The 27,939-nt window shown below is 40.0% G+C and overlaps 1 protein-coding gene across 4 annotated transcripts in view; it reads right to left on the bottom strand.

Annotated features, from left to right (window-relative positions):
- The window catches only part of SMAD5 (SMAD family member 5), a 56,479-nt gene extending 29,149 nt beyond the window's left edge, over window positions 1-27,330 (bottom strand). The window contains exons 1-3 of one of the 4 annotated variants that reach the window (XM_061151349.1): window positions 27,177-27,275; window positions 25,361-25,558; window positions 1,816-2,387 (exon numbers count right to left, since the gene is read on the bottom strand). In XM_061151349.1, the coding sequence (XP_061007332.1) occupies window positions 1,816-2,218 (403 nt within the window). In that variant the 5' untranslated portion in view covers window positions 2,219-2,387; window positions 25,361-25,558; window positions 27,177-27,275. Of the gene's footprint in view, window positions 1-1,815; window positions 2,388-25,360; window positions 25,559-27,172 lie in introns of all 4 variants that reach the window. The other 3 variants (XM_061151347.1, XM_061151348.1, XM_061151350.1) reach the window with 3 other exon arrangements.
- Window positions 27,331-27,939: the final 609 nt, after the last annotated feature.

The raw sequence follows: 27,939 nt of genomic DNA, 5'->3' as shown, positions 1-27,939 counted from the left end.
ATAATTAACGTGTGTTAGCCCCTTAGCTTGTGACACTTTGTTATGTAGCAATAGGTAAGTAATGCACCCAACTAGTATCTCAGCTTATATAATTCATTCAATACAAAAAAAAAAATATTTACTGAGTACTCACTCCTAAGTTCCAGGTAATAAAACTATTCTAGGCACTGGGAATGCAGTACAGAATGAGACAGAGGAAGGTCCTTCTCACATCAGTCAATAAACAAAATGAATACCTAACAGTCAAGTAGTGACAAGGCATTTAAGCAAGGACAGAATGAAATGAGAAAATGTGACATGAAAAGATGCTGGGGGGAGAGTACTCTAAGTAGAGGAAAGAGCATGAGAAAAAAGCCTGGATGCAGGAGTATGGCAAGTCCAGGGAACAGAGGAAGCTTGAGGACAGGTCATGTAGACCCTTGTAGAAATCTGTTCTAAGTGTGGCAGAAAGCCTTTAAGTGTTCTGGGCAGGGACTGACATGATTTGATATATATACTTCCTAACACTCACTCTGGCTGCTATAACAGAAAACAGAATGGGCTGGGGGAAAGAGAAGAGGCAGAGAGACCAATTAGGAGACTACTTAAAGTAAAAGATGATGATGGTCTGTACTAGAGTAGTGGTGTTAGAGATGGTGAGAGATGATATGATCAAAGTACATTTTGAAGGTATAGCAAACAGCATTTCCTCATGGCTTAAGCACAGAACTTCAGAGAGAAATAAAAGATGACTTCTAGGGAGCAGTTATGTGAATGCTACTGCCATTGACTACAACAGGGAAAACTGGAGGAAGAAATGACTTGGTGGGAAAAAACAAATCCACAGTCCTATTCTGACATTAAACCTTGTATGTTTATTAGACATTCAGGTGGAGATGTTATGTAGGCAACTGGATAGAGTCAGGAGACGCTGACTCTGGAGTTTAAAATGTGAGCATGAATTTAGAGATGGTTTTAAGACATGTGATAACATAAGAGTACCTACAGGAAAAATATAGATGGAGAAAAAGTCAAGGGACCAAGTCCTGTGAAAACAGGAAAATAGCCAACAAAGAGACTACACAAAAACAGGTAGCGAGGGAGGAGAATTATAAGAGTGCTGTGCTTCAGAAGCCAATATGATAAAGTTTGAGTGGGAGGAAAGGAGAGCAACTGTATCAAATAATGCTGACAGTGCAAATAAGATGAGGACTAAGAATGACTGATCCCTCTATCTGTAAGAAGGCAGTCATTAGTGAATTTGACCAGTCAAAAGGTAGGAAAGAAAGACTAACAAGAGTGGGTGTCAACAAAGAACAGGAAGAACAGTAATATAGAGATAATATAGACGGAGACTCCTATACAAAGTAGGTTGGAGGTGGGGTCACATGGCTGAGGTCAGGACAGAAATTCTTTCTTAACTTTTATTTGAGGTTGGGCAGTATAACAGCATGCTTGATGCTTTCAGAAAAAGTCTAGCAGAGAAGGAAAATAAAATGCTGGGAAGAGGGTAATAACTGTGGAAGCAAAGTTCTTGAATAAACAAAAAGGAGTGGGATGCAGTACACATATGGAACTCAGACTTTAAATAAAATAGAGGAATGGCAGAGTACATACGACTGGCTGCTTACAGAGGACAGTGAATTAGAATAAGCCACTTGGGAGCTGTATCACCTGTATATTAAGCTAAATACAAAGTCCAGTATTCCTTCCAAGATTAAAATCTTTAAGAAGGAAGCATAAAGCTAAAATAACCTATTAATTACTAAATTCAGTCAAATGCAAATCAGGAAGGCAGAAGTTTTTATAATTCTTCCCAGGGGAATTAAAACCTACCTGGACTCTCCACTCTCTTATAGTGGTATGGGTTGATACAAACTTCTTTTTGCTTAGATCCAAAAGGAAATTCACAAATATCCAATGGCTTTAGCTCATGATGACTCTGCAGATCAGGCCAGCGCCAAACACGACAGTATATAACATGGGGTAAGCCTTTTCTGTGAGAAACCTGCAGGCGTCCATCTAAAGATCTGGGGATAGTGACACATTTGCTTGGCTGTCCTGGACTGCTCAAGGCTTTCTCCAGTTCCTCCATGGCACCTTTTTTCTTTTTTAATTTTTTCACCAAAGCATCGACTGCCTTTTCTGCCCATTTCTCCTCTTCATCACCTTGCTTCCAGCCCAACAATCGTTTTACTGCTGGACTAGTAAAAGAAAACAAGCTGGCCATTGACGTCATTTGATTTAAATCTTCAGAAACCTTTCTGCAATTCAAAGTCAGTGTCTACTGAACATACAGATCACAGGTGGAAAGTCATATACAGGCCCTAAGCAAAAGTTGCAATTTAAAAGGAAGGAGTGACATTTATCTTCATAAGTGCCATAAGTTTCTTTCATTGGTTCAAGCCCTGAAAGAGAAAAGGTGAAAAGGATAAGATCCCTAGTTTAAATAAATACAATTTACATACATTTAAACCAATATAATTTGAAAAGTATGTTACTTTCAAATAAGAGCAGAAAAGCCTTACCAAGTAAAACAAAAAACCTAAGTCTAGATAGAAAAATTTTCTCTTAAGTCCTGTGACCACTCACTTCCTTCTTCACAATATGAATCTCATTGGCAATGTCAAATGATAACCAAAAGCAAAGTAGGGTGCTCTACTTTCTACACATTCATTTCAGTCGCTCAGTCGTGTCCGACTCTTTGCGACCCCACGAACTGCAGCATGCCAGGCCTCCCTGTCCATCACCAACTCCCGGAGTTTACTCAAACTCATGTCCATCGAGTCGGTGATGCCATCCAGCCATCTCATCCTCTGTCGTCCCCTTCTCCTCCTGCCCCCAATCCCTCCCAGCATCAAGGTCTTTTCCAATGAGTCAATTCACATTATCACCCCACAAAAAACAGCCCTAGACCTTTATTTCCTTCCATCAGCAGCCCCCAAGATGGTAGTTTTTTTTCACTGAAATCCATGTTATATGCTGTGTCAATTTTGAACATAATAGTATCCTGATTTGAACAAAGGTCTTAAGAGAAACCTAGCACTTCCCTAGGATCATTACTTTCTTTAAAATGTTTCACAGACTTGTAAGGTTTGCACAAAAGTCACAGTATTACTCAAGTCACATTATTAGATGCAAATTTTATTAGAAGTTGTCATAAGACATACCAAGCCCTCAAATAAATCATAACACACTCAACTGGCAGAAAAATGGGAAGTATCTACTTTTAAAATGAAGAAAGTTAGATTTAAAAAGAATAAACCCAAAGTTTAATCCCCCCAAAATAGTTTATCATTTCATAATTCCTATTGCCTTCTCCGATATTTTAAGTATGTTAAGTTACTGAAACTGCTCCAGGCACAACACCATTGTATACCCTGAAGCAGTGATATGTAGCGGCACTCTACTGATAAGAGTGGGTACAATCTCCTGTGGTTACTACAGTCAACCACACACACAATTAGTTACTAGTGAAACAGCAGGAGTAATGCTTGGAAGGATGTCAGTAACAAAAGATGCTTCCTTTCTTATACCTAAAATTGATAAATAATGCTGCAACTCTGTCTTGGACAAATAACAGAACATTCTAGCATCAAGCTTATTCTGGATTGGGGTGATCTGCCCAGAAAAGAATATATGTGCTCAGTTAAAACCCCAGTAGGGCTTCCCTGGTGGCTAACAGGTAAAGAATCTGCCTGCCAATGCAGGAGACACAGGTTTGTTCCCTGATTCGGGAAGATCCCACATGCCACAGAGCAACTAAGCCTGTGCGACGCAACTACTGAGCCTGTGCTCTAGAGACCGGGAGTTCCCGCTACTGAGCCTGCGTGTCCTAGAGCCTGTGCTCCACAACAAGAGAAGCCACCGCGGTGAGAGGCCCCTGCACCACAACTAGAGAAAAGCCCACGCAGCAACCAAGACCCAGCACAGCCAAAAAATACAATAAGTCAGTCCAATAAAGTCAAAGTGTTAGTTGCTCAGTCATGTCCAACTCTTTGCAACCCCATGAACTATAGCCCACCAGGCTCCTCTGTCCATGGGATTTCCCAGGCAAGAATACTGGAGTGGGTGGCCATTTCCTTCTCCAGGGGATCTTCCCAAGCTGGGGATCAAACCCAGGTCTCCCACATTGCAGGCAGATACTTACAGTCTGAGTAAACAAAATAAAACAGAGTTAAATTCAACAAATGAGAACTGATTGCTTGTTACGTGCCATGTACTATGAATAGTTATAATGGTACTTGAAAAAAAAATAGTATCAAATAGTTTCATGTTAAGAACCAACTGGTTTATTCTTTCAACATGTGCCTACTAAGAGCCTATTAAGTGCCAGGCACTGTTCTAGGTGTTGATCCAGAAAAGGAAAAAAAGAGGAGCACTGAGTCCTCTTTAGAAGAAAAGGGTTGTAGAGCTATAGAAAACTACAGTTCTTCCTCTAGAAATAAAAATATTAATTAAAAAGTGCTCCAGTGATCAAAAAAGGGCCAAGAGCTGCAAGCATTTATTCACTGTACACCACACGCAAGAAACGTGTATCATAACCTCTTGGCACCTGTCACTAGGAACTGCACAATCTTCAATTAGGTTGACTCCTCCCTACTTGCAAGGCCAGACCACACAGAGTGCAGAGAAAAACTTATACCTCATTTCACTAAATTCAAATCCCACCAAGTAATTTGGTGTCACTGGGAAGTGAGAGACATGCTCAGCAGCGGCTATAAAGACCGCGTGCCAGAACCATATGAGGAAGGATGCCCCAGGGAAGTGAAGGTATACTCCTTATGCATGAATGGATATGCCCAAGCCTAGGCAGTATGTCTTTCCCAACCCTTCATAGGATAATTTTCATCAGGAAAACAAAACTGCCTACATTGAACCAGGGAAATATAACAAGAAAACAAAGCAGGTTTCAGGAACAGGTCACAGAGTGTAAAGTGTTACGAGTTAAACGAGCTGTATAAAAAGGCTTACTTCAGTTGTAGAAGCATTAAGGATACAGGATAAAAGCCATCTGGGTCAGAAAGTAAAGGCATGATTTGGTTGTCTGAGATGAGAAGGGAAATTTCAAAGGAAAGGGGGACATAAAAAAATACATGGGCAGGTATGAATAGGGCATTCCCAGGATAAAGAGTAGACAGGCCTGGCTGGTTAAGATCTTAATTCCTTAATGCTAGAATATAACAGAAGCTAGACAGTGTTGTTGTTCAGTCAGTCACATCCCACTCTTTGTGACCTCATGGATTGCAGCCGCAAGGCTTCCCTGTCCTTCACCATCTCCTGGAGTTTACTCAAACTCATGTCCATTGAGTCAGTGATACCACCCAACCATCTCATCCTCTGCCGCCCCCTTCTCATCCTGCCTTCCATCTTTCCCAGCATCAGGGTCTTTTCAAATGAGTCGGCTCTTTGCATCAGGTGGCCAAAGTATTGGAGCCCCAGCTTCAGCATCAGTCCTTCCAATGAATACTCAGGACTGATTTCCTTTGGATTGACTGGTTTGATCTGCCTTGCAGTCCAAGGGACTCTCAAGAGTCTTCTCCAATACCAAGCATCAATTCTTTGGGGCTCAGCCTTCTTTATGATCCAAGTCTCACATCCATATATGACTACTGGAAAAACCATAGCTTTGACTATACAGACCTTTGTAGGCCAAGTAACGTCTCTGCTTTTTAATATGCTGTCTAGGTTTGTCATTGCTTTTCTTCCAAGGAGCAAGCGTATTTTAATTTCATGGCTGCAGTCACCATCCACAGTGATTTGGAAGCCCAGGAAAATAAAGTCTGTCACTGTTCCCATTGTTTCCCCATCTATTTGCCATGACGTGATGGGATCAGAAAGGGATGACAGAAGGGGATGACAGAGGACGAGATGGTTGGATGGCATCACCAACTAGACAGATATAAGTTTGAGCAAGCTCTGGGAGTTGGTGATGAACAGGGAAGCCTGGCGTGCTGCAGTCCATGGGGTTGCAAAGAGTCGGACACAACTGAGTGACTGAATTGAACTGAACTGATGGGACCAGATACCATGATCTTAGTTTTTTGAATATTGAGTTTTAAGCCAGCTTTTTCACTCTCCTCTTTCACCTTCATCAAGAGGCTCTTTAGTCCCTCTTCACTTTATGCCATAAGGATGGTGTCATCTGCATATGTGAGGTTACTGATATTTCTCCTGGCAATCTACAGTAGTGCATGTATATGAGAGACAGCATGTACGAAGCAATGCTACGTTGAAGAAGAGGGAAACAAAAGCAGAGGAGCTTGAAGACCACTAGAACATGCTTAATAAATGTTAACTACTAATCTAGCATCTCTATTACTATTAAATACTAACCATATTATTTACCAACAAGAAAAAAAGGGGAGAAAGTTATTTGTGTATATAAACCCAGAACAAGGACTAAAAGGCTACACACTAAATTACCAACTGCAGTTACCTCTAGGGAGAGGCATGAAATGGGAGACAAGCAATAGAAAGGGGGTCCTGCGTGATTTGTTCTATATGCTTCTGTATTGTTTTAACCTTTTAACAACTTATAGACCAGGGATGTATTAATACTTCTTTTGCTACCTGAACATTATTGACCAGAGTGTTTCAATATTCACTTACATAACAAATCGTTGGCTACAGGTATTAGTTTCTGCAAAAATCCCAATGCTAAAATACAAATAGTTGATAACCTATTATGTACTATAGAACAGAATGGAGTTAAGAGTGCCAGTACAAAACAAAAAAAAACAAACAGGTGAAAGTAACGCATACTATGAGAACTCAGGATGGTGGTTACCCTTTAAAAGGAAAGCTGCAGTCACTGACTAGAAGGAAACTTGAGGGTTTCTGCCATCCTGGCAAAGCTCTTCATTTCCCTCTGAGTGATTTTATGCGAGAGTCACTGTGAAAATTTGGCTGACTGAATACTGAAGATGTCTATGATTTCTGTTACAATTTTAAGTATTTTCCAGTCATTTTAAGTATAGAGTGGTCAGCTTCCTTCCTATTTTTCTCCCATCTTCAGTTCCCCTTCTCACAGGGAATCCCTCTTTTACGTCTTTTCAGAGAAATTCTACACAAATACAGATATATAAATAATCACAACCTTTTTTACATAAATAGTGGTATGTTGAAAAAAGGCACAGAAAAATGTATAAACAATGTTATCCTCAAGATCTTTCCATATCTCTACAGAGCTTTCATATTATTTTCTAATATACAGAATTCCAGTATAACAGTAATCTTAAAAGTGTATCAAACTGTACTTCCCTGGCAATCTAGTGGTTAAGACTCCGGGCTTCCAATGTAGTGGGTATGAATTCGATCCCTGGTCAAGGAATTAAGCTCCCACATGCTGCAAAGCCACAGCCAAAAAAAGAAAAGCTAAAGGCAGTGTATCAACCATGTCATCTTTCGGCTCAAAAATCATCCAGCTGTTTCCCATTACACTCAATATCCAGATTATTTAACGTTGCTTTATAGGACCTACACGATTGAGCCTGTGGCTTCTCCTCCAATCTCATTTCTTAGCATTCTCTTAGCTAACTTTGTACTTAACCACACCTGAAGCTGTTCATTTCTCAAATGCTCTGAAGTCATTTTTACCTCAAGGCCTTTGCACTTGATGTTCCCTCCTATGGAATTCTCCTCTCTCGGATTTTTAACATGGCTTTCTCTCTCAATTAATTTAGCTGCTCAGCTGTCACCTCCTGAAAAGGAGGTCCCTGGCTATTTTATCGAAAATAGCATACATCTGACTCCCACATCATTCTCTATACCTTGATCCAGCTCAATTTTCTCTCATGGCATTCATAATAATGATATTGATTTTACTTATTAACTACATGTCTTCCTCACAAAAATGTTAGTAGGCAGGTAGCCTTGTCTTTCTTATCCATCATCATATAACCCTGAACCTAAGGACAGTGCTTGTTTATTAAATGAATGAGTAGAGAGTTTAAAAAAAGCAATTCAAAAAAACATAAAATACCGTTATAAGAGCAACAGCATAAAATTTAAAACAAAAAAAAAAATAGTTCTTTACAGACATGCACAGATGAGAATAAAAGTATGCATGAAAATGACATATACCAATCTCAGGATACTGAATATCGATTACTTTCAGGGAAAGAAGGCTGAAGAAAGAATGGGAAAGCTTTAGCTGTGTTTCTTTTAAAACTACATTAGAAGAAAATCTGACAAATCATCAGCATATTATTTTCTCCATTTTTCTATGTGTACAAATATTTTATAACTCAAAAATGCACTATTTTAATTTTTTAAGTATCATAATGAAAATAGAAGAGAATCAGATTCTATTCTTTACTAGGTATATGACCATGATGAGGTATCACTCTTTCTAACTCCACTGATTTTTCTATAAAATAGGGATGATGGTTCCTAAGTCATTGAAATGTTGAAGTAATAAAATAATGTGTGCCTAAAGTACTAAAAACACACTTAAACATACATGTAATAGATGTTTTATAAACTGAAATCTGCTATTCACACATGAATCTCTACCACCGGGAAAGGGGAAGGGACAAACTTTGCACTCACCTCTTTAAATTTGGAATGATTAAAAACTAAACGTTTAACAGAATTCTTTTTAAAAATGTTTTATAACTTTCCAAACTGTATAACTGGTGTGGGCCGCAAGTAATCCAAGTACTTGTTTTGTAAGTTTCAACTTACAAAGTTAAAAAAGGAGCAAAATTGATCATAAAAATCCACTAGTGAATAAGTAAAAGGCCTGATCAGGAACTTTCACAAAAGGTATCAAAACTGCCATTAGATGATAAAATGGGTTCAACAGCATTAGTCAGCAAAGAAATTTTTTAAAAATTTTAAAAAAACAGTGAAGTATCACTCTACATTCACCAGAATGGCTAAAATTAAAAAAAAAAAAAAAAAAAGCAGATGTTCGTGATAATCAAAACAACTCTCACATATTCTGTTAGCCCAACAGAAACATAAATTAAATTAGCCCAACCACTTTGGGAGACTGTTTGACAACATCTACTAATGCTAAACATGGATCCCTATGACCCAGCAATTCCATTCCTAGGTATGTATCCAACTGAAACAAGTGCTATGTCAACCAAAAGGCAAGTACATGTCCATAACAACTTCATTAGTACTCCAGTGGTTTGCACTGGTGATGAACAGTGAGCCTGGGAAGTGCACCACTTTTATAGTGATCAGTAAGCAAGTCTATTCTCTGTACGGAAACAATAACTTCACTATAAACAGATTAACAGAAGTCCCTGGGGAAACCGATACATATTTTTACAAGTATTTTCACAACAATAAAAATGCTCTTAATATTAGTATCACAAATGTCAAGCATGAAGGATGTCATATTATGCGACTAAATTATTTTATGAGAAAAATTAGGCCTACATTCAATTCACTCTTTATTGTAAGATTTAATGCATGTTTACAATTATAACCTAATGATTTCCCAAATTTTTAGTTTTTTTAAAATAAAGTCCCAATAAGACCTTTTATTCACAATCCACTATGAAATACTGGTCTGTATTTAAAGTGGTTTCATTTTGAATGAGTGCGTTCCTGAACCAAATATCATTGGCTCATGAAGACCTAAATATAGCATAAGCTTTTCTTAATGACTTAGTTATTATTATGAACCTCTGTCATGCTAAAAACCCTCTAAGGGAAGTGTAGACTGTGGGCTGCGCTGCTACAGATGAAAAGACAAAAGCGCATGAGTGATCTTAAAAAGTTACCCACAGAGGCAGACTTTTAGACATTTAACTTTCTTGAAAGAATACAGCTATTTTAAGAATGTGAACAGTTTCCTTTCTACAAAAGCAATTGCTAAAGCAGATAATAATATTCCTCTGATAAGAAGAATAATACCACTAACATTTATTGAAACTTCACTATGCCAAGCACTATGGAGCATCTATAAACTGAAAATCATTCAAATCTCAAAACAGTCATATAAGGTAAATTCCATAATTCTCATTTAACAGATAAGAGAATAGGTGAAAGGAAATTAGATGTAACTTACATAAATTAGATGTTTATTTACAAAGATAGGAAGAAACAAAGTCAGGAACTGAACCCCAGCAGCCCAGCTCCAGAACCTATGTTCCTAAAGACTGCACACACTGCCCACTAAGCCTCCTGCAAAGAAATGCTCTCCCCTTCAAGATCTACTATTAATACCTCCCACAACTCCTAGACTTCTCCAAAACATTCAAATCATTACATGTTATCAAAAAATAAGACCACACAGTTTCAGAAACCAAGGATAATCCAATGTGTTCATTTTCAAACTGACTTTTTTATACCACTTAACATAGCTCATCAACTTTTTTTTTTTTTTTTTTGCATTCACGTAACTGTGCATTTTAATACACACATGCAAATACATTAGTATAGGGCCTGGTGATTTTCTTTCCATTTTTCTTTTTTGCCACATTATTTATTTTTTAATGGAAGGATAATTGCTTTACAGAATTTTGCAGTTTTCTGTCAAACATCAACAAGATTCAGCCACAGGTACACCCATGTCCCCTCTCTCTGGAACCTCCCTCCCATCTCCCTCCCACCCCGTCCTTCTGGATTGTCACAGAGCATCAGTTCCCCGAGTCACACAGCAAATTCCCCCGCTTCTTAAGCTTCTTAGTCTACTTTAACTCACTCTTCTCTCTGTTGAACTCAGTCACTCTTGAGGTAGGAAAGGACTATCTAAGTTACTATTTGTTACTATTGTATAAAATTTACATTTATTATAGCGGACTTAATCCAAAGCCTTTTAAATTATCATTAGGACATTTCTGCCACATTTATCACAAGAACATAATTATCTTAGAAATGATGGAATAAGGTACTACATTTAAAACATTTTATTCTAAATACAAATGTTCTAATTATAAAATATACTTACCCACATCACTACATTAACATTTGGTATACTTACTTCCTTTTTTCTCTGCATATATATTAGTCTCCCCAACTTCTGGCCGTGACTGAGGTTTAACACAGCACTGCTTGGTATTCCGCACTCTCCATTTAACACTCTAAGAATATGCCCAACTGTATTTCACATATTCACTTTCTTAATACTTAGCATTTGTATTTCTAAGTGAAAATTGTTATACTGTGGGTGAAACTGTTTATGATATCCATGTAACAGAGCAATTTTCTCTTGTCATCTTTTCTGTAAAATATGTATTTAAAAGTAACATACTGGCTTATAAACTGAAATAAAAGTATCAGAGTGCTTGTGATACAGCAATAGATTTATTCTCTATCCTCACAAAAATCCTCCATTATGAAATAATTTTTTCATTATGTATACAAAAATAAACTAAAATAACAATTTTTGATTTGCATATTCTAGCATATGCAATATGAACCCCAAGTGAACTTGCAATACCTTTGAAAATTAGAGTATGATTAGGTTTTCTAGTACCCAAAAGGTTTAATTTTAAATCTCTCATTGAAAAGTTAGTTCATGTATATGTATGGCAAAAACCACTACAATATTGTAAAGTAATTAGCCTCCAACTAATAAAAATAAATGGAAAAAAAAATTACATAAGCCAAAAAAAAAAGAAAAGTTAGTTCAATTTTCCACACTCCCTTCACCTTTCACTAAATAAAATGAATTTAGAAACACTGAGAACACCCATCCTCAATTCAATCAGCTGATTGTATTCACAGTCATCCACAATACTCTTTAATACTATTGCTAAACTTATCAAAGTAATAGAGAAAAATTCAAAAAGGCTACATTCAGTAACTTAAGTCTTTAGGGGTTACAGATTGTGGGGTAGTTAAATCTGGTCTTCTGTGCTCCCTTTCTACAATGTTTTCCGGGTCAACTAAGGCACAAATAACGTGCTACACTTAACCTCAGATTTATACTCTTACTTATCCAATACATGTTTACTGCTGCTGCTGCTATTTACTAAAGCATACCTAAAAAGGGCAAGCCACTAAACTAGATGCTAAATGGCTAAAAGATATATCAGGCCCAGAACTTAACTGTAAAGAATTACAAGTTAATAATCAACTAAAAGTGCCCATCCCTCTCTGCAATACACCATGGAGAAGGGCAGATATCCTTAGGGCGAACAGGATGTTAAAGAAATTCAGGGGATGGCCTTTGGGGGAAGGGAATGGAGGAAGACAAAAGCATGAAGTAGCTGTATCTTAGGCATAAATGCTATTCCCGTAAAGACATAAAATCAGACTTTATCTACCAGGACGGGAAAATATTACAGCTCAGTTTGCTGGAACATAGGTGGCAGAACAAGAAAACTGGCTAGAAATATACAATAAGGCTAACCAACACAGGAATATTGATATTAATATATGTATTGTAACACACAAAAACACTAGATCTGAGGTCTAATGAACTGGGGTTCAAATTCTGGATCTAACACACCTAAACCTCCATTTATTTCTATTTTGTATAATGACTATCAGTCCTGATAATTAAATGAGATAAACACTTAACTCAGTGCCTGGCATAGTACATATTCAGCAAAGGGAAACTAGTCATTGCTGTTCTAATAATCATGAAATTCTTTTTACATCAGGATCAGGATTTTTAAATACACAGTTGGGCTACTTAATTTCATCAAACATACAAAGTCAATCTACCGTTATTTTATGAACCCTGAAGGAAAAGAAAGTTGTAAATTAAACTGTCACACCATGTTTTCTCATCACTTAGTTTTTTCTTCATAATATCATCTTTCTGCCATCAATACTGCAGGTTTGAAGAAGGTTCCAATATTACTCCTGGATTATAGTTCAAACCACTGACACCTACCCTGCAAGTTTTGATACTGGTCCTTGTTTGATCTTCCCAGAGGGTGTAAATAAAAGAAATGACAGCAATAAAACAGCAGAGGCAGATTTCGTGCATGTGCAATGACAACAACATCAAAACTGCCACCTAGTGAAAAGCAATATTCCGACGCCAAAGGTATTAGACAGATCCCAATTTCAGAGATGTTATGAGGTGAAAATAATACACAACTTAGAAGAAATAAGGCAGCCTTTTCTTTCCCCCTTTCCCACAGCACTTTGGGATGTTCCCCCATCACTTCCCACCAGCATCTACTACTCTTTTTCTCTCTTGTGCTCATTCTCCTTTCCTGCCTCCCCTTTCGCCAATCCTCAAAGCTTCTCTCACATTCCTCAGTTGATTCTGGAGAAGCTTGGCTACTGCCTAATGATGCATAAACTATCTAAGGAAAATAAATGTTTCTTCTAACTCCCAAAGGACCTACTCAGCAGAGAGTCTGTATTTCGTATCTTTGGTATATTCATGTGCACCAGGGCTTGCTCACCTCCGAGTTTTCTTCTAAGGAGAAGAGAAGATGTATTTGATAACCCAGATACATAAGACAAAGATTCACATGAAAACTCGCTTCTGAGCAAATCCTGTGTGCCTCTGTCATGCTGGGCCACCTAACACATTAAAGCTACCCTAAGGTACATCATTGGGAATAACATATCTATTGAGTGAGTGAGTGAGTGAGTGAAGTCGCTCAGTCGTGTCCAACTCTTTGCGACGCCATGGACCATAGCCTACCAAGCTCCGTGGTCCATGGGATTTTCCAGGCAAGAATACTGGAGTGGGCTGCCATTTCCTTCTCCAGGGGATCTTTCCAACCCAGGGATTGAACCCGGGTCTCCTGCATTGTAGGCAGACGCTTTACCGTCTGAGCCACTAGGGAAGCCCCCAACATATCCATTACTACTCCTTAAATGTGGTTTAATTAGTTCCTATGAAAACCAAAATCATGGAACTTAAATCATGGAATTATTTTCTTTTGCAAAAAAAAACAAAAACAAAAAGGAGAAGCTCTTTCAAAAACAGTTATTATTAGTAAATGTTAAAGTGACATTTCAATAGCATAAGCAGGGATAGAAGACAAACTCTGTTTTCTCTTTTATGCCCTTCTGAAGTCACACTAACCCAGCCTTTTTGAATGTTAAATATCAAACTGAGCCTTCTCCTGAAAAGCCAAGTCTTCTTACAATAATAGATGGCAGACTAACAAAGAAGTTAATAAAACAAATAAACTGCCCCAACAAAAAATTGAATAAGCCTAAGATATCTTTCAGGGAACTTCTAGTTCTACCTTAAAACCCACAGAATCCCCCCAAATCTAACATTCCATTAGGAAATACATACGATAATCTGAGTAAGGTAAATCTTGCATGTGTGCTAAGTCACTTCAGTCATGTCCAGCTCTTTGCGACCTTATGGACCATAGCCTGTCAGGCTCCTCTGTCCGTGGGATTCTCCAGGCACAAATACTGGAGTGGGTTGCCATCCCCTCCTCCAGGGGATCTTCTCAATCCAGGGATTAAATCTCATCAATATTTCAGTTTGAATATAATGAAATCTAGTGATCAAACACTTTCAAACTTCTATTTAGGGGAACCTTAAAATGAACAGAAAGGAAGCGGAATTACGCCAGATAAGTGGAAATTGGGGAGGAAAAGGTGGAAAGATTACACAGTTATAAATAAGATTGCTTAAGAAGGAATTAGTGAAATGAAAGTCGCTCAGTTGTGTCTGACTCTTTCTGACCCCATGGACTATCCAGTCCATGAAATTCTCCAGGCTAGAATACTGCAGTGGGCAGCCTTTCCCTTCTCCAGGGGATCTTCCCAACCCAGGGATTGAACCCAGGTCTCTGGCACTGCAGGCAGATTCTTTACCAGCTGAGCCAGAAGGGAAGCCCAAGAATACTGGAGTGGGTAGCCTATCCCTTCTCCAGCAGATCTTCCCAACCCAGGAATCCAACCGAGGAATCAACCAGGGTCTCCTGCACTGCAAGCGGATTCTTTATCAACTGAGCTATGAGAGTAACCAGGATCCCTGTTTCCCCCACCTAAACACACACACACACACACACACACACACACACACACACACACACACACCACCTAAGTGAAAAAGCAAAGTTTTAAAGATGAGGTGTGGATAACAGTTCATGATATCAGCACAAATTTTAGTAATGTCTATCACACACACACACACACACCACCTAAGTGAAAAAAGAAAGTTTTAAAGATGAGGTGTGGATAACAGTTCATGAAATCAGCACAAATTTTAGTAATGTCTATCACACACACACACACACACACACACACACACACACCACCTAAGTGAAAAAAGAAAGTTTTAAAGATGAGGTGTGGATAACAGTTCATGATATCATCACAAATTTTAGTAATGTCTATCACAAGATCCAAAAAGGAATATGACAATCTGTAACTCATGGCCCAGTTGGTAATAAAGGACAGAAATAAGGAAAACCCATGTATCATTAAACCAAATGAGGCAGAAGAGACTGGGAGGAGACAATCAGCTAGACTGTGAAGCTAAAGGGAAAGACACCACCACAGAATGAAAGCTAAACAAGGAAAGACTGAACACAAAAGCAAAGGGGTCAGGCTGCTAGAAGTAATCCTATGTGCAGGGTACAGTTCTATCTAAGCAGAAAGATACGTTCAAAGAGGCATTTCAGGAAGACAAAAACGGCAACAGCACACAGACAAGTAAAGGCTTAACCAGGAGGGGCAGAGAGCATAAACTGAAAATGTGTTAGTAACCCCACTCTGAGAGGAAGGCACTCCAGGATGGCGGTACGCAGACCAGGGGGTAGGTGCGGAAGAGATGTGAGGGACACTACAGACAACCCACCCACGGGACGCGCTGACCACCGAGAAGAGAAACAGGGCCATCTAAGGAAGGCACAGGTTTAAAAGCTGAAAGAATTAGACACCACTCACCCCAAAAGGGGATTCTGGTTACAGCCAAGACGAGGTAAAAAGGTGATGGGGGAGGGGGAGGGGTATAAGAAAGCAAGTACTGGTCCAAGCAGATGTGTAATTAGAGCTCAAGAGAGAAGGAATAAATATACAAATTTGGAGGATGATACAAACAGTCAGATTTGAATTTGATTAAGACAAATTTATCAGGTACCTAATAAGCCAGGAATACTCTGTACTAGGAACTAAGTCTTAAAAGACACTATCTGTACTCTCAAAGAGCATAAACAGTAAACAGAAAAAAGAGAAGATTCTATGAAGAGCTTCATGTGCTGTTCAGAACATCACTTAGTGGTGTTTTTTTTAATGTATTTATTTGGTTTTGGCTATGTTGGGTCTCTTGTTACTGCGCAAGGTCTCTCTAGTTGCAGTGAACGTTGACTACTCTCTATTTGCAGCGTGCAGGCTCCTCATTGCAGTGGCTTCTCTTGTCGTGGAGCACAGGCTCTAGGACACGCAGGCTTCCGCACTTGTGGTGCATGGGCTCAGTAGCTGTGGCTCGCAGGGTCCAGAGCCTGGGCTCAACAGCCAGGGCACACAGGCTCAGCTGCCCTGCAGCGTATTCGATCCTCCTGGACAAGGGATCAAATCTGTCCCCTGCATTGCAAAGCAGACTCAACCACTGGACCATAAAGGAAGCCCCATATCACTTAGCTTTCCTCTGGATTTTCATATGGTAAGTCAACAGAGATGCAGTATTAAAACAGAATAAAGAATATATACAGCAGGCACAGAAGGCCAGTAAGAGTAGATAGGAATGTGTACTACTTCTTACAACTTGGAGGGACTTAATAACTGTGAACGCATTATCTGCTATTACTTTGGCTTTTTTATAGTTTACCTCTGGTTTACAAAGACCTGACTATTAAGTTGGTGCAAAAGTAACTGCGGTTTTGCACTGTTGAACTTTGCCATTTGATATTGGAATACATCTCTTATGTCTCTTGCATTGGCAGGCAGGTTCTTTACCACTAGTGCCACCTGAAAAGCCTGATCCTCTTACAGCTACACAAGAAGTTGCCAAAGAACTCAATGTCAATCATTCTATGGTAGTTCAGCATTTGAAGTAAACTGGAAAGGTGAAAAGGTTTGATAAGTAGGTGCCTCGTGAACTGAATGAAAATTTAAAAAAATCACTGCTTTGAAGTGTCATTTCTTATTTTATGCAACAACAATTTCTCGATTGGATTGTCACATGTGATGAAAAGTGGATTTTATACAACTGGCAATAGCCGGCTCAGTGGTTGGACTGAGAAGGAGCTCCAAAGCACTTCCCAAAGCCAAACTTGCTTTCTGAATCTCAGTGAAACCATTACATCTGAGACGTCAATCAGTGAGATGCACCAAAAACTGCAACACCTGCAGCCAGCACTGGTCAACAGAAAGGGCCCAATTTGTCTCCACAACACCACTCAACTGTATGTCACACAACCATTGCTTCAGAAGTTGAAAGAAACGGGCAACGAAATTTTGCCTCATCTGCCATATTCACTTGACCTCTTGCCAACCAACTACCACTTCTTCAAGCATCTCAACAACTTTCTGCAGGGAAAAAGCTTCCACAACCAGCAGGACACAGAAAATGCTTTCCAAGAGTTCGTCGAATCTTGAGGCATGAATTTTTATGCTACAGGAATAAACTTATTTCTCACTGGCAAAAATGCATCGATTATAATGGTTCCTATTTTGACTAATAAAGATGTGTTTGAGCCTAGTTATAATGATTTAAAATTCACAGTCTGAAACCACAATTACGTTTGCACCAACCCAATAGCTGATTCTTTCGTTGATGGGTATTGTCATTTCAGACAGCTAGAAAGAAAACTGGGATTTACTTATGAGCTTCAGAAATCATTGTGTATGTCAGGTTCCCTGAAATTCTTCTGAAAAACTGCAGCTATCAACCACACAAAAACAATACAGAGCAGTACCTTGTAAATCCAAAGAATACAGTAGCACCTCAGCAATAAAATTAAGAGATATCATGCATTACAAAAGAATCTATCACATTACAAAACACACACACACACACACATCATACTTCTATTTTAGTTCAAGCATCCCTTCTTCACAGAAGCCTTCCCAGACTGCCTTGCCTAGGTGAAACTCCGCTATTATACACACTTATTCTGTCACGTATCTCTATTTTGCAGCACTTAACATAGCTATGTTTTTATATTTACCAGTCCAACTTGGCAAGAATGTAAATGAGAGGAGCCGTATCCGTTTTTGCTCATCACTGTAAGCTGAATGATATATGTGCTCAATAAGTATTTGTCCAATGAATCAAAGAGAATGTGAATACAAAGCTTTTGAAAGGAATTAGCCATGGGGTGGAAAGGGATTCAGGATACTTTTTACTTTCTGCTTCATGCAATTCTGCACATCTTAAAATAAACATGAATTTCTTGTATAGTTACCAGGGAAAACCAACTTTAAAATGGAAATGCAGATGTATCTCAACCATATTAAAATTCTTACTAAAGAGGATTTATAAAAGTCATTTTTACTTCAAAAGAATTCTCTCCAGTAATTTTAGAGTTATACAAATTTGGAGGCTGAAATTTAAGAAAAATCCATCAAAGATAGGGCCAAATACTTTCGGCTTCCAATAAATAAGAGTAAGAATTCATTTTTCAAAAGCATTTATCTTCCTGTACTAGAATATTTTCTGTACCTCACAGATTTTACAAATGCTATTCTTTGTCTGGACCACTTTTTTCAAGCCCCAACTAGCTCTCCAAGGTTTCAGCTTTAGCTATCATCCCCGACACCTTCCCTGATCAACCCATTATCTCTATATAAAGTAGGTTTTCCCCAATCTCTAATCTAAAACTATGTCAATTTCCTTCACTGTACTACCAATTTGTAAGTATGTGTTAGTTTTCTTGATTTTCGACTCTCCCACTAGAATGTAATCTTTAAAAAACAGTACTAAAAACAAAACAAAACAAAACAGTACTAAGCATATTCAGAGAACTTCTTAAATTCATTCAAGTTATTCATCCAAAACTATTGAGGTGCATTACAGGAACATTTCATGCAAAGATGGGCACAATAAAGGATAGAAATGGTATAGACCTAACAGAAGCAGAAGATATTAAGAGGTGGCAAGAATATACAGAAGAACTATACAAAAAAGATCTTCATGACCCAGATAACCACGATGGTGTAATCACTCACCTAGAGCCAGACATTCTTAAGTGTGAAGTCAAGTGGGCCTTAGGAAGCATCACTATGAACAAAGCTAGTGGAGGTGATGGAATTCCAGTTGAGCTATTTCAAATCCTAAAAGATGATGCTGTGAAAGTACTGCACTCAATATGCCAGCAAATTTGGAAAACTCAGCAGTGGCCACAGGACTGGAAAAGGTCGGTTTTCATTCCAATCCCAAAGAAAGGCAATGCCAAAGAATGCTCAAACTACCGCGCGTTGCACTCATCTCACATGCTAGCAAAGTAATGCTCAAAATTCTCCAAGCCAGGCTTCAACAGTACATGAACTGTGAAGTTCCAGATGTTCAAGCTGGATTTTAAAAAGGCAGAGGAACCAGAGATCAAATTGCCAACATCCGCTGGATCATCGAAAAAGCAAGAGAGTTCCAGAAAAACATCTACTTCTGCTTTGTTGACTACACCAAAACCTTTTACTGTGTGGATCACAACAAATTGTGGAAAATTCTGAAAGAGATGGGAATACCAGACCACCTGACCTGCCTCCTGAGAAATCCATAGGCAGGTCAAGAAGCAACATTTAGAACTGGACATGGAACAACAGACTGGTTCCAAATCGGGAAAGGAGTATGTCAAGGCTGTATACGGTCACCCTGCTTATTTAACTTATATGCAGAGTACATCATGTGAAATGCCGGGCTGGATGAAGCACAAGCTGAAATCAAGATTGCTGGGAGAAATATCAATAACCTCAGATTTGCAGATGACACCACCCTTATGACCAAAAGTGAAGAACTAAAGATCCTTTTGATGAAAGTGAAAGAGGAGAGTGAAAAAGTTGGCTTAAAACCCAAAATTCAGAAAACTAAGATCATGGCATCCAGTCCCATCACTTCATGCAAATAGATGGGGAAACCATGGAAACAGTGACTTTATTTTCTTGGGCTCCAAAATCACTGCAGATGGTGGCTGCAGCCATGAAATTAGAAGACACTTACTCCCTGGAAGAAAAGCTATGACCAACCTAGACAGCATATTAAAAAGCAGAGGCATTACTTCGCCAAGAAAGGTCCGTCTAGTCAAAGCTATGGTTTTTCCAGTAGTCATGTATGGATGTGAGAGTTGGACGATAAAGAATGCTGAGCACCAAAGAATTTATGCTTTTGAACTGTGGTGGTGTTGGAGAAGACTCTTGAGAGTCCGTTGGACTGCAAGGAAATCCAACTAACCAGTCAATCCTAAAGGAAATCAGTCCTGAATATTCACTGGAAGGACTGATGCTGAAGCTCCATACTTTGGCCATCTGATGAGAAGAACTGACTCACTGGAAAAGACCCTGATGTTGGGAAAGACTAATGGCGAAAGGAGAAGGGGATGACAGAGGATGAAATGATTGGATGGCATCACTGACTCAATGGACATGAGTTTCAGTAAGCTCTGGGAGTTGGTAATGGACAGGGAAGCCTGGCGTGCTGCAGTTCATGGGGTCACAAAGAGTCACAAAGACACGACTGAGTGACTGAACTGAGCAGTATAGGTGCTGAGAATATAGAAGTGAATAAAAGGGGACCAAAATCCTTGTCCTCATAAAGCTTGCATTCCAGTGGAGGGAGACAGACAAAGTACAATAAATGAGTGATACAGGATAGCTGTTAGGTGAAAAATGCTATGGAGAAAACTAAAACAGAGGAAGGTGGATCAGGAGTGCTATGAAAGAAGTGTAATTTTAAACACGGTGGCTGGGCTGAGCCTCACTGAGAAGGCACCAAACAGTGAGCCAGGCAGGGAAAACTAGTACAAGCAAAGGCAACGGGTAATGTGAAAATTCCAAAGTGGGAGCATGTCTGGCACATTCAAGTAACCACAAGACCATGAAGACTGATAATAGTGAACAAGAAGGGGAAAAACAAAGAATGGAGTCAAACAGGTAAGGGCCATGCAGTAACATAAGGACTTTTGCCCTTTACTATAAGTGACATGTAGACCCACTTGAGAGCTCTGAGTGAAGATATGACATTTTCAGACTTATATTATTAAAAAATCACTCTGGCCCACATGTTCAGAATGGGGAGGGGGTGGGGATGGAGGTAGAAAGCAGGGAGACCAAGATCAGTTCAGTGTTGCAGCAATTTAAGTAAGAGATGACGGTGGCTCAGACCAGGATGATAGCAGCACAGTGGTGAGAAATAAACAATTTCACATGTTTTGGGAGACAAAAGGTTTCCTGATGGAAGAGATAAGGGGAATGTGAGAATGGAGGAGTCAAAAACTCCAAGGACTCCAAGGTGTCAACCTGGGCTACCAGAATGGGATTGATTTAGGGGAGGCTGATAGGGAAGCTAAAGGATGATTTTACATAAAATGAATGTATGAAGAAAATGTTGTTACACTTAGCCAGGTTTCCATTCAAATGAACTGTTATTAATGTCAAGAAACCAAGTCTTGTTCTGACTTCAAGTTACCTAAGTAGAACCTCCTGACCTGCCATAAACACATACACACAAACCTGCCCCAGACAGACAGACATACAGACACACACTGCTCAGGCACAGAGTCAAAGGAAAAGTCAAAGAAACAGTGCCTTCACCTTCTGCTCTAACGTCTCTCTAACTGCTTCAATCCAAAATAAAAGGCAAGCAAACCAACCCAAAAATTTCACCCAACACCGTTAGCCAAAAGGAAATCTGACCACATCAACCCTCGCAAATAAATGTGCATATGGGTCAAAGCCACCATCACTTCAACCAAACCTATACAGAAGAATTACAGATGGGGGTTTTAAAGAAACAAATCCTTCATAACCATTCCACAAAAATTCAGATTCATTGACAGCAGGGCCCTACCTCCCAGATTCTGCAGTAGATTTGAGAACCAAGACCCTCAGGACCATCCGCAATGGGAGAAAGTCACTTGCCTATACACATTCAGAGGTTAACTTTTTCCTGGTTGGTGGGGGTATAGCTTTAAAAATGTCTTACCACTGTGGTTCTAAGATCTTTAGTCACCAAGTATTAGCAAAAGTGGACACCCGTCATCACTATCAAACCAATCCTAGACCTAGGTATATAATCACTATAAAATGCGTAAGCCACATCCCTGACTGCAAGAAGATAAGAGAAAGAAACCAGGAACAAGCTGGCCCCCCAGGTCTCCTAGATTCAGAGAACCTACTCCTTACTAGATCATCTAGAAAGAAGAGGAAATACACAGGCATCAAAATCATTTTCCTAGAGAAACACTTAAATCACCACTTTTCCCAATTATGCTTCCCAAATTTCCAAAGACATCCAAAGCTCTCATAGTGATTTCAGAGCCGTTCAGGAGCTGAACACATGACGGCTGACACTTCTCACAGCTAACACTCTCACCTGGGCTCTCTTTGTGCCCATACGAGTCTTTATCTCCCACATCCAGACTTCTGTTTCCCAGTTTCTAATCACTCTTTAAACCTCACCTGCTTCTCTAAGTCCTCTAATTAAGCTAGGCCTGATCTAGATGTATCACTCACCCCCACAGAGCCTGCAAGATTTCTGACATTGCTACCAGATGTGTCTGAGAATACCTGCATAGGCTTGCAGGCACAGGAACAGACACAGAGCTGGTCAATCTTTACAGCGCTTTCCTTTAAATAATAAAATCACCAAGAGCAGATACCAAATCAGTACGTTACAAAATGTCTCTCTGGAGTACAAAGTGCTAACTTGTGTACACCACATATATTTCAAATCTTTATGAAGACATTTTCCAGATAAGCTCATCTACTCACTTGAGTGGGCAGAAAGATGTGAAGAAGACAAAGAAAATGAAAGACTAGCTTTGAAAAAGTTCTGTAGTGCCCCTCTTTTCCTAGAAACACACAAACCAGAATAACTAGATCTCAAGTTATAGTCTACCAGATAGGATGCTAAGCAGATCCTAACATATCATGAAAACAAGTGATCAAAACAAAGCTTGCCTTGAAAAAGTACCAGCCATATTCTGAGATCATAGTTAAATTTAAAAAGTGTAAGACTGTTTACAGGACTCCAGCTACTATGTTCAAAGAAAGGTAGGAAAGTGACACCAGTCTTTTTCTTACTATTAATATTATTTTCAATAATAACAAAACAACATATATGGACATCAAAAAGGAAAAATCCAGTTAAACCTCACTAGGCCATTTTCAAATTTCCAGAGTATACCCTTCTGTAATTTATATATATACACATTATAAGCAGAGACTGGTGTACCAAAGAATTCAAAAGCAAATCCTATTTACAAAAGGCACTTTAACAACTCACTTCCAAAAATGAATTACAATTACAGTATCGCACACGTGGAACCATCTAATAAAGAATACTTTCTTCTAAAATACTGTCACAACCAAGTTAGGAATACAATAAAAGCAGAAAGAAAAGTCAATGATACCACTTCTCTAATAGAAAGAGGCCAAAAATCTCCCCACCTAGGTGCCCAGGGCAAAAAAGTATAAAACTGCAGAGTGAAGAACTAGCTGATTATTTATGAAAAAATAGTAACTGTGTAATTACCCCATCTTTTCAAAGTTGTGAAACACTGAAAGATGTTAGAATATAAGACTGAAAAACTAGTTGGTCCTAACAACAATCTAGCTTTTAATAATTTTTCAAAAAGAATTTTATATCTTAACCTTCCAAATAGCACATGTACCTCTCAAATTTAGAGTTCTAGGTAATGGCAATGAATTGGATAAGCCAGCACTGAGAGTTTCAACTACTATTGTTCCATTAACTTTGGAAGCAGAAAATCAAAGTGTAAAAAGACATGGACAGGCTTTGTGAGGACATTCATCATCATCTTTGGTGGGAAAAACATTCTACCTCTGTGCAGTCTTCTTGGGTCTTACCCCCAAATAATCTTTTCTCCAAAATATCCAGACTGGTAGAAATAAGAATCATCCTTCAGGCTTTTATAAGACTGTCCCTTATAAAAGGAAGTTTTCTCCACTGTTTTTGACCTTATTAGTATACCAGCAAACCTATAGGATCTAAGGGAGCTGTAACATTTGAAGAAATAAACTATTTCAGTTTCTTCTTTGTGCTAGTATGAAACTCACGAACAGACTAGGAATACAGTCACTCTAGAAATAAAGAGAACAGGGAAAACCGATAATGAAGGGAATAAAGGCAGCTATATCCTAAAGAGTTCTCAAGTCAGCTAAGTCAACATATACATCTGGTAATAATAAACACTGATAAGTCATAAACAAAAAGGGCTTTCTTATTCAGACTCTACATACTACTGGTAACATTAAAATTTACATAAAAAGACTCAAACAATATGTATTAAATAGATTTTTAAGAATAGTATTTCAAGTTACCAAGAAATTTTTAAAAGTTTCATATTTTACTGCCTAGTCTTCAAAAGACAAGAAGCTAGTACCTTTAACTTGACCAAGTTACAAATCTCTTTTCAGAAGTAAGAGAAAACATACTGCCTCGTTTAACGCAAGGCACAAAAAAGACCATCACTGCAAATCATAATGTTTGGGTTCATGATGCAAACAGGAAACAGACAGGCTACCCAGGTATAATTATGGTTATAGTCTAATGTGCTTCAGGTTCAGCCAAGAATTAAAACCCAGTGAAGAGGGTAAGCAGAATTTACTTGCCTCTACCTTGATACAGAAGGCAACTTTTAATAATACTCCCAGCAACATGTTACATAACCAGTAAACAATCTGATTCAAACCTCATTAGTAACAACATTCTGCCACAGTCTCCCACTGAAATTAAAACTGACTTTGCCAGAGGGGAAAGAAATGTAGCACATACCAATCTACCCATTTTTGTGGCGCCTAACCCTGTGAACCAGACAAGTAGATAATTCCACCAAATCTGCACAGAACCTACAAAAATATTTTATTCTTTTCTTTTCCAGTTCACTGTTCTCTTAACTAAACTATATCATTGGATGAATTTAAGAAGAAAAAAGAAAAAAGGAAGAAAGTCAGTTGGGAAGGTTCATCTAACTTTTAGAGTCTCTTTCAACTGTGATCTGAAAAAATGGAGGCATAAATGACAGATGGATTTTATTAACAAAAATAAAAAGGTACAGTTTATGTGATAAAAGCAGCTATGTGAAAGGAAAGGCACACTGAGGGAGCAGCAAGGTAGAGAGGGAAGAAAGGAGGATACTATGGAGACAATCATGCAAAAGTTAAATTTTAAAAATCTAAACATAATAAACACAACTCTCATGAAAGTTAAACTTTTTAAACTTGTTTCTTAACTGTTTTGTATTTCTGTAATCTTGGATTCATCTTAGAAGGGGGTAAAAGTTACCAAAGTACCAATAAGAGGCAAAATATAAAATAATTTGTTTAGATCTATATACATATGTGTGTTAGTTGCACATACAGTCATGTCCAACTCTTTGCAAACTCATGGACTGTAGCCCACCAGGCTCCTCTGTCCATGGAATTCTCCAGGCAAGAATACTGGAGTGCGTAGCCATTCCCTTCTCCAGGAGATCTTCCTGACCCAGGAATCAAACCCGGGTCTCCCACATTGCAGGCAGATTCCTTACCATCTGAGCCACCAGGAAAGCCCTTAGAACTATAAAAAAAAAAAAATTCCTTATTGGGAACACACTCATAAAAATATTCAGATCAATAATGTTCACATTGTGTCTAGGTTTTGTCTTCCACAACACTGGCACCTAGGAACAATTTTAAACTGCTTGGAACGTTACTAATTTATTGGGACCAAGGTTTTCAACCATTTAGCTTTCAAATGAAAGTTTAAAAACTAATTCACTGCGGACAGTTTAGGTACTCTAATTTAAGGAAATTTAACTACTCAAGTTTAGTAACAGAATTTTCGAAAGAATTTGAAAACAGCAACTTCAGTATCCCTTCCTCTCAACTTCTGTGAGGCCAAGCCACAACCTCCCACCTATTCAGCCTTTTTGCTAAATAAGAACAGTTTGGGGGGTACTAGGCAACGGGCATGATGTGACATACCCGACCAAACTTCAAACCTTTTTCCACCGAAAGATAAGGTAAACAAGATACACTTAGTACCACACCCATGTAAATACACGGGCAGCCAGGAATGCTTTTCCCCCGGTCTCTCTCTAGACCTCCAGCTGGTCAGGAAACAATGTCTCTACAATCAAGATAGAGATCTGGCCCGGGGTGTTCAGGCATTCCTCACCTCTGGGCTGGCCTACAGCTCCAGTCTCCAATGCCATCCAAACCAGAATTGGAACATTTTGTTAGGAAGTGGGCGAACGTCCAAATACCCGACTATCCTCGCCCCAGTTCTTTTTTGCAACCAAAATCTGTTTTGGCTACTGAGCATGCTCCGACTTAAGACAGGCGCCACATGGGAGTTTTCAAAGCTTAGGCTCCAAACTCCACGTAATAACAGCAGCTGAAAGGGGAAGAGAGGAAAGAGGGAGGGCGTGGGGAGGGGGCAGACCGAACATGAATCTGAGCCCTGACACTAGAGTGAAAGACCCCAGCAGGGGTTGAATATGATGAAGGCAAACAGATACTGCTTGTCGTTTTCCTTGCAGCAAAAGTTTACACAAAGTAGAAATCTTTGCAATGGTGGAAACTGGCATGGCAAGTGGCAGAAACCGGGTCTAACTACCAGCTGAGTGCAGGAGCAGGTCACAACTGACCGGGGTGTAATTCCCACCGATAAGAGTGGATCCTTATCTTTGAAACACAAAGCGACGGCGGCGGCACGGATTCATCAAGTCACTGGACGGTTTTGCAATGTAGCCGACCAAGCTACTAGGCCGAGCTCGGCAGTCCCACCAGGGGTGTGTGTTGAGGGTGGCGCTCGCATAAGGGAGGGCAAACCGCTCCCCAAGACAGAAGTGGGGCTGGGGATCCCCGCGAGGGCGTCCTGAACGCCTCCCGCCACAGTCCGGGTGGTAACGGCGGAGCCCGGACGAGGGCCAGCCTTGGCCCCGCCTCGGGACGCCCCCGGGGCAGGCAAGGCCTCCAGCCGGACTGGCCGCACCATCGCCGCCCGCCTGGACCCTGGCAGGCCGGGTCTCGGCCTACCTCCCGCCCCGCAGGCCCGGGTGATTTCCGCTCCGCCCGCCCCCGCCTGGGCCCGAGTCCGGCCGCTAGGGCAGAACCGCGTCCGGGCAAAGCCTGCAGCCCACGGTCCCACTCACTGGCCCGCCCGTCCCGGGGCCCCACATTCACTCACGGACCGGCGGCGCGCGCTCTCCCGGCGCCGTCGCGGCGCTTCTCCTCAGCGCAACTTTATTAGCAGCTCGGCAGCGGGACACGCGCACGGCGCCCGCTCGCCCAGGACCCGGATGAAGGAGGGAAGGAGCCGGGGAGGACGCCGCGGGGTCGGCGCATGCGCGCAAGCGGCCGAGTGACCGCTGCGGGACAGACCGAGGGAAGGGCCGCCTGGCTCCCGCGGTTGGAGGAAGCCTCCGCGCTTGGCTCGGCGCCCGCAAACTCCGGCTTCCGATCTGCCAGAGGCATCTCGCGTCCATGGCCGGGCCCAGGACTGGCAGTCGGCTAGTTCCCACCACCACGATAGCCACTGGTAGTCTCCACTAACCAAATCAACCCATATTATAATAAAATAAAATAATTGTTTTCGACATGGACAGTTGGCGATTTTCCCAGTCCTGTATAAAGTGTAAATAAAAACATCGTCGGATATAACTTTGCTACTTTTAGTGATTTGTAATAGAAATCTGAGAAAAGAGAGTCCTCTTTCTGTGAAAAAGTAGCCTCAAAGCAAGCTTCCGAATATCTTCTTACTGGATGCAGCCCTAAAACCCCTCCCGTGTGGAACTCCTGGAGACTATTGTGTCTGGCAGTGACAGCCCTTGTAGCCCCTGAAGTGGTGCTGCACATGTACTGACACCCCTGTAGTTTAAGATACACCGTCCTGCACATGGGGACACAGAGGTGCACAGAGGCAATCCAAAGACTGAGGTCCCTATGCTCCATGTC

Source organism: Dama dama, chromosome 9 (assembly GCF_033118175.1).
Source record: "Dama dama isolate Ldn47 chromosome 9, ASM3311817v1, whole genome shotgun sequence".
Classification (NCBI taxonomy): Eukaryota; Metazoa; Chordata; class Mammalia; order Artiodactyla; family Cervidae; genus Dama; species Dama dama.
Note: the sequence above shows the minus strand (reverse complement) of the source record. Positions and strands in the feature narration are given on the sequence as shown.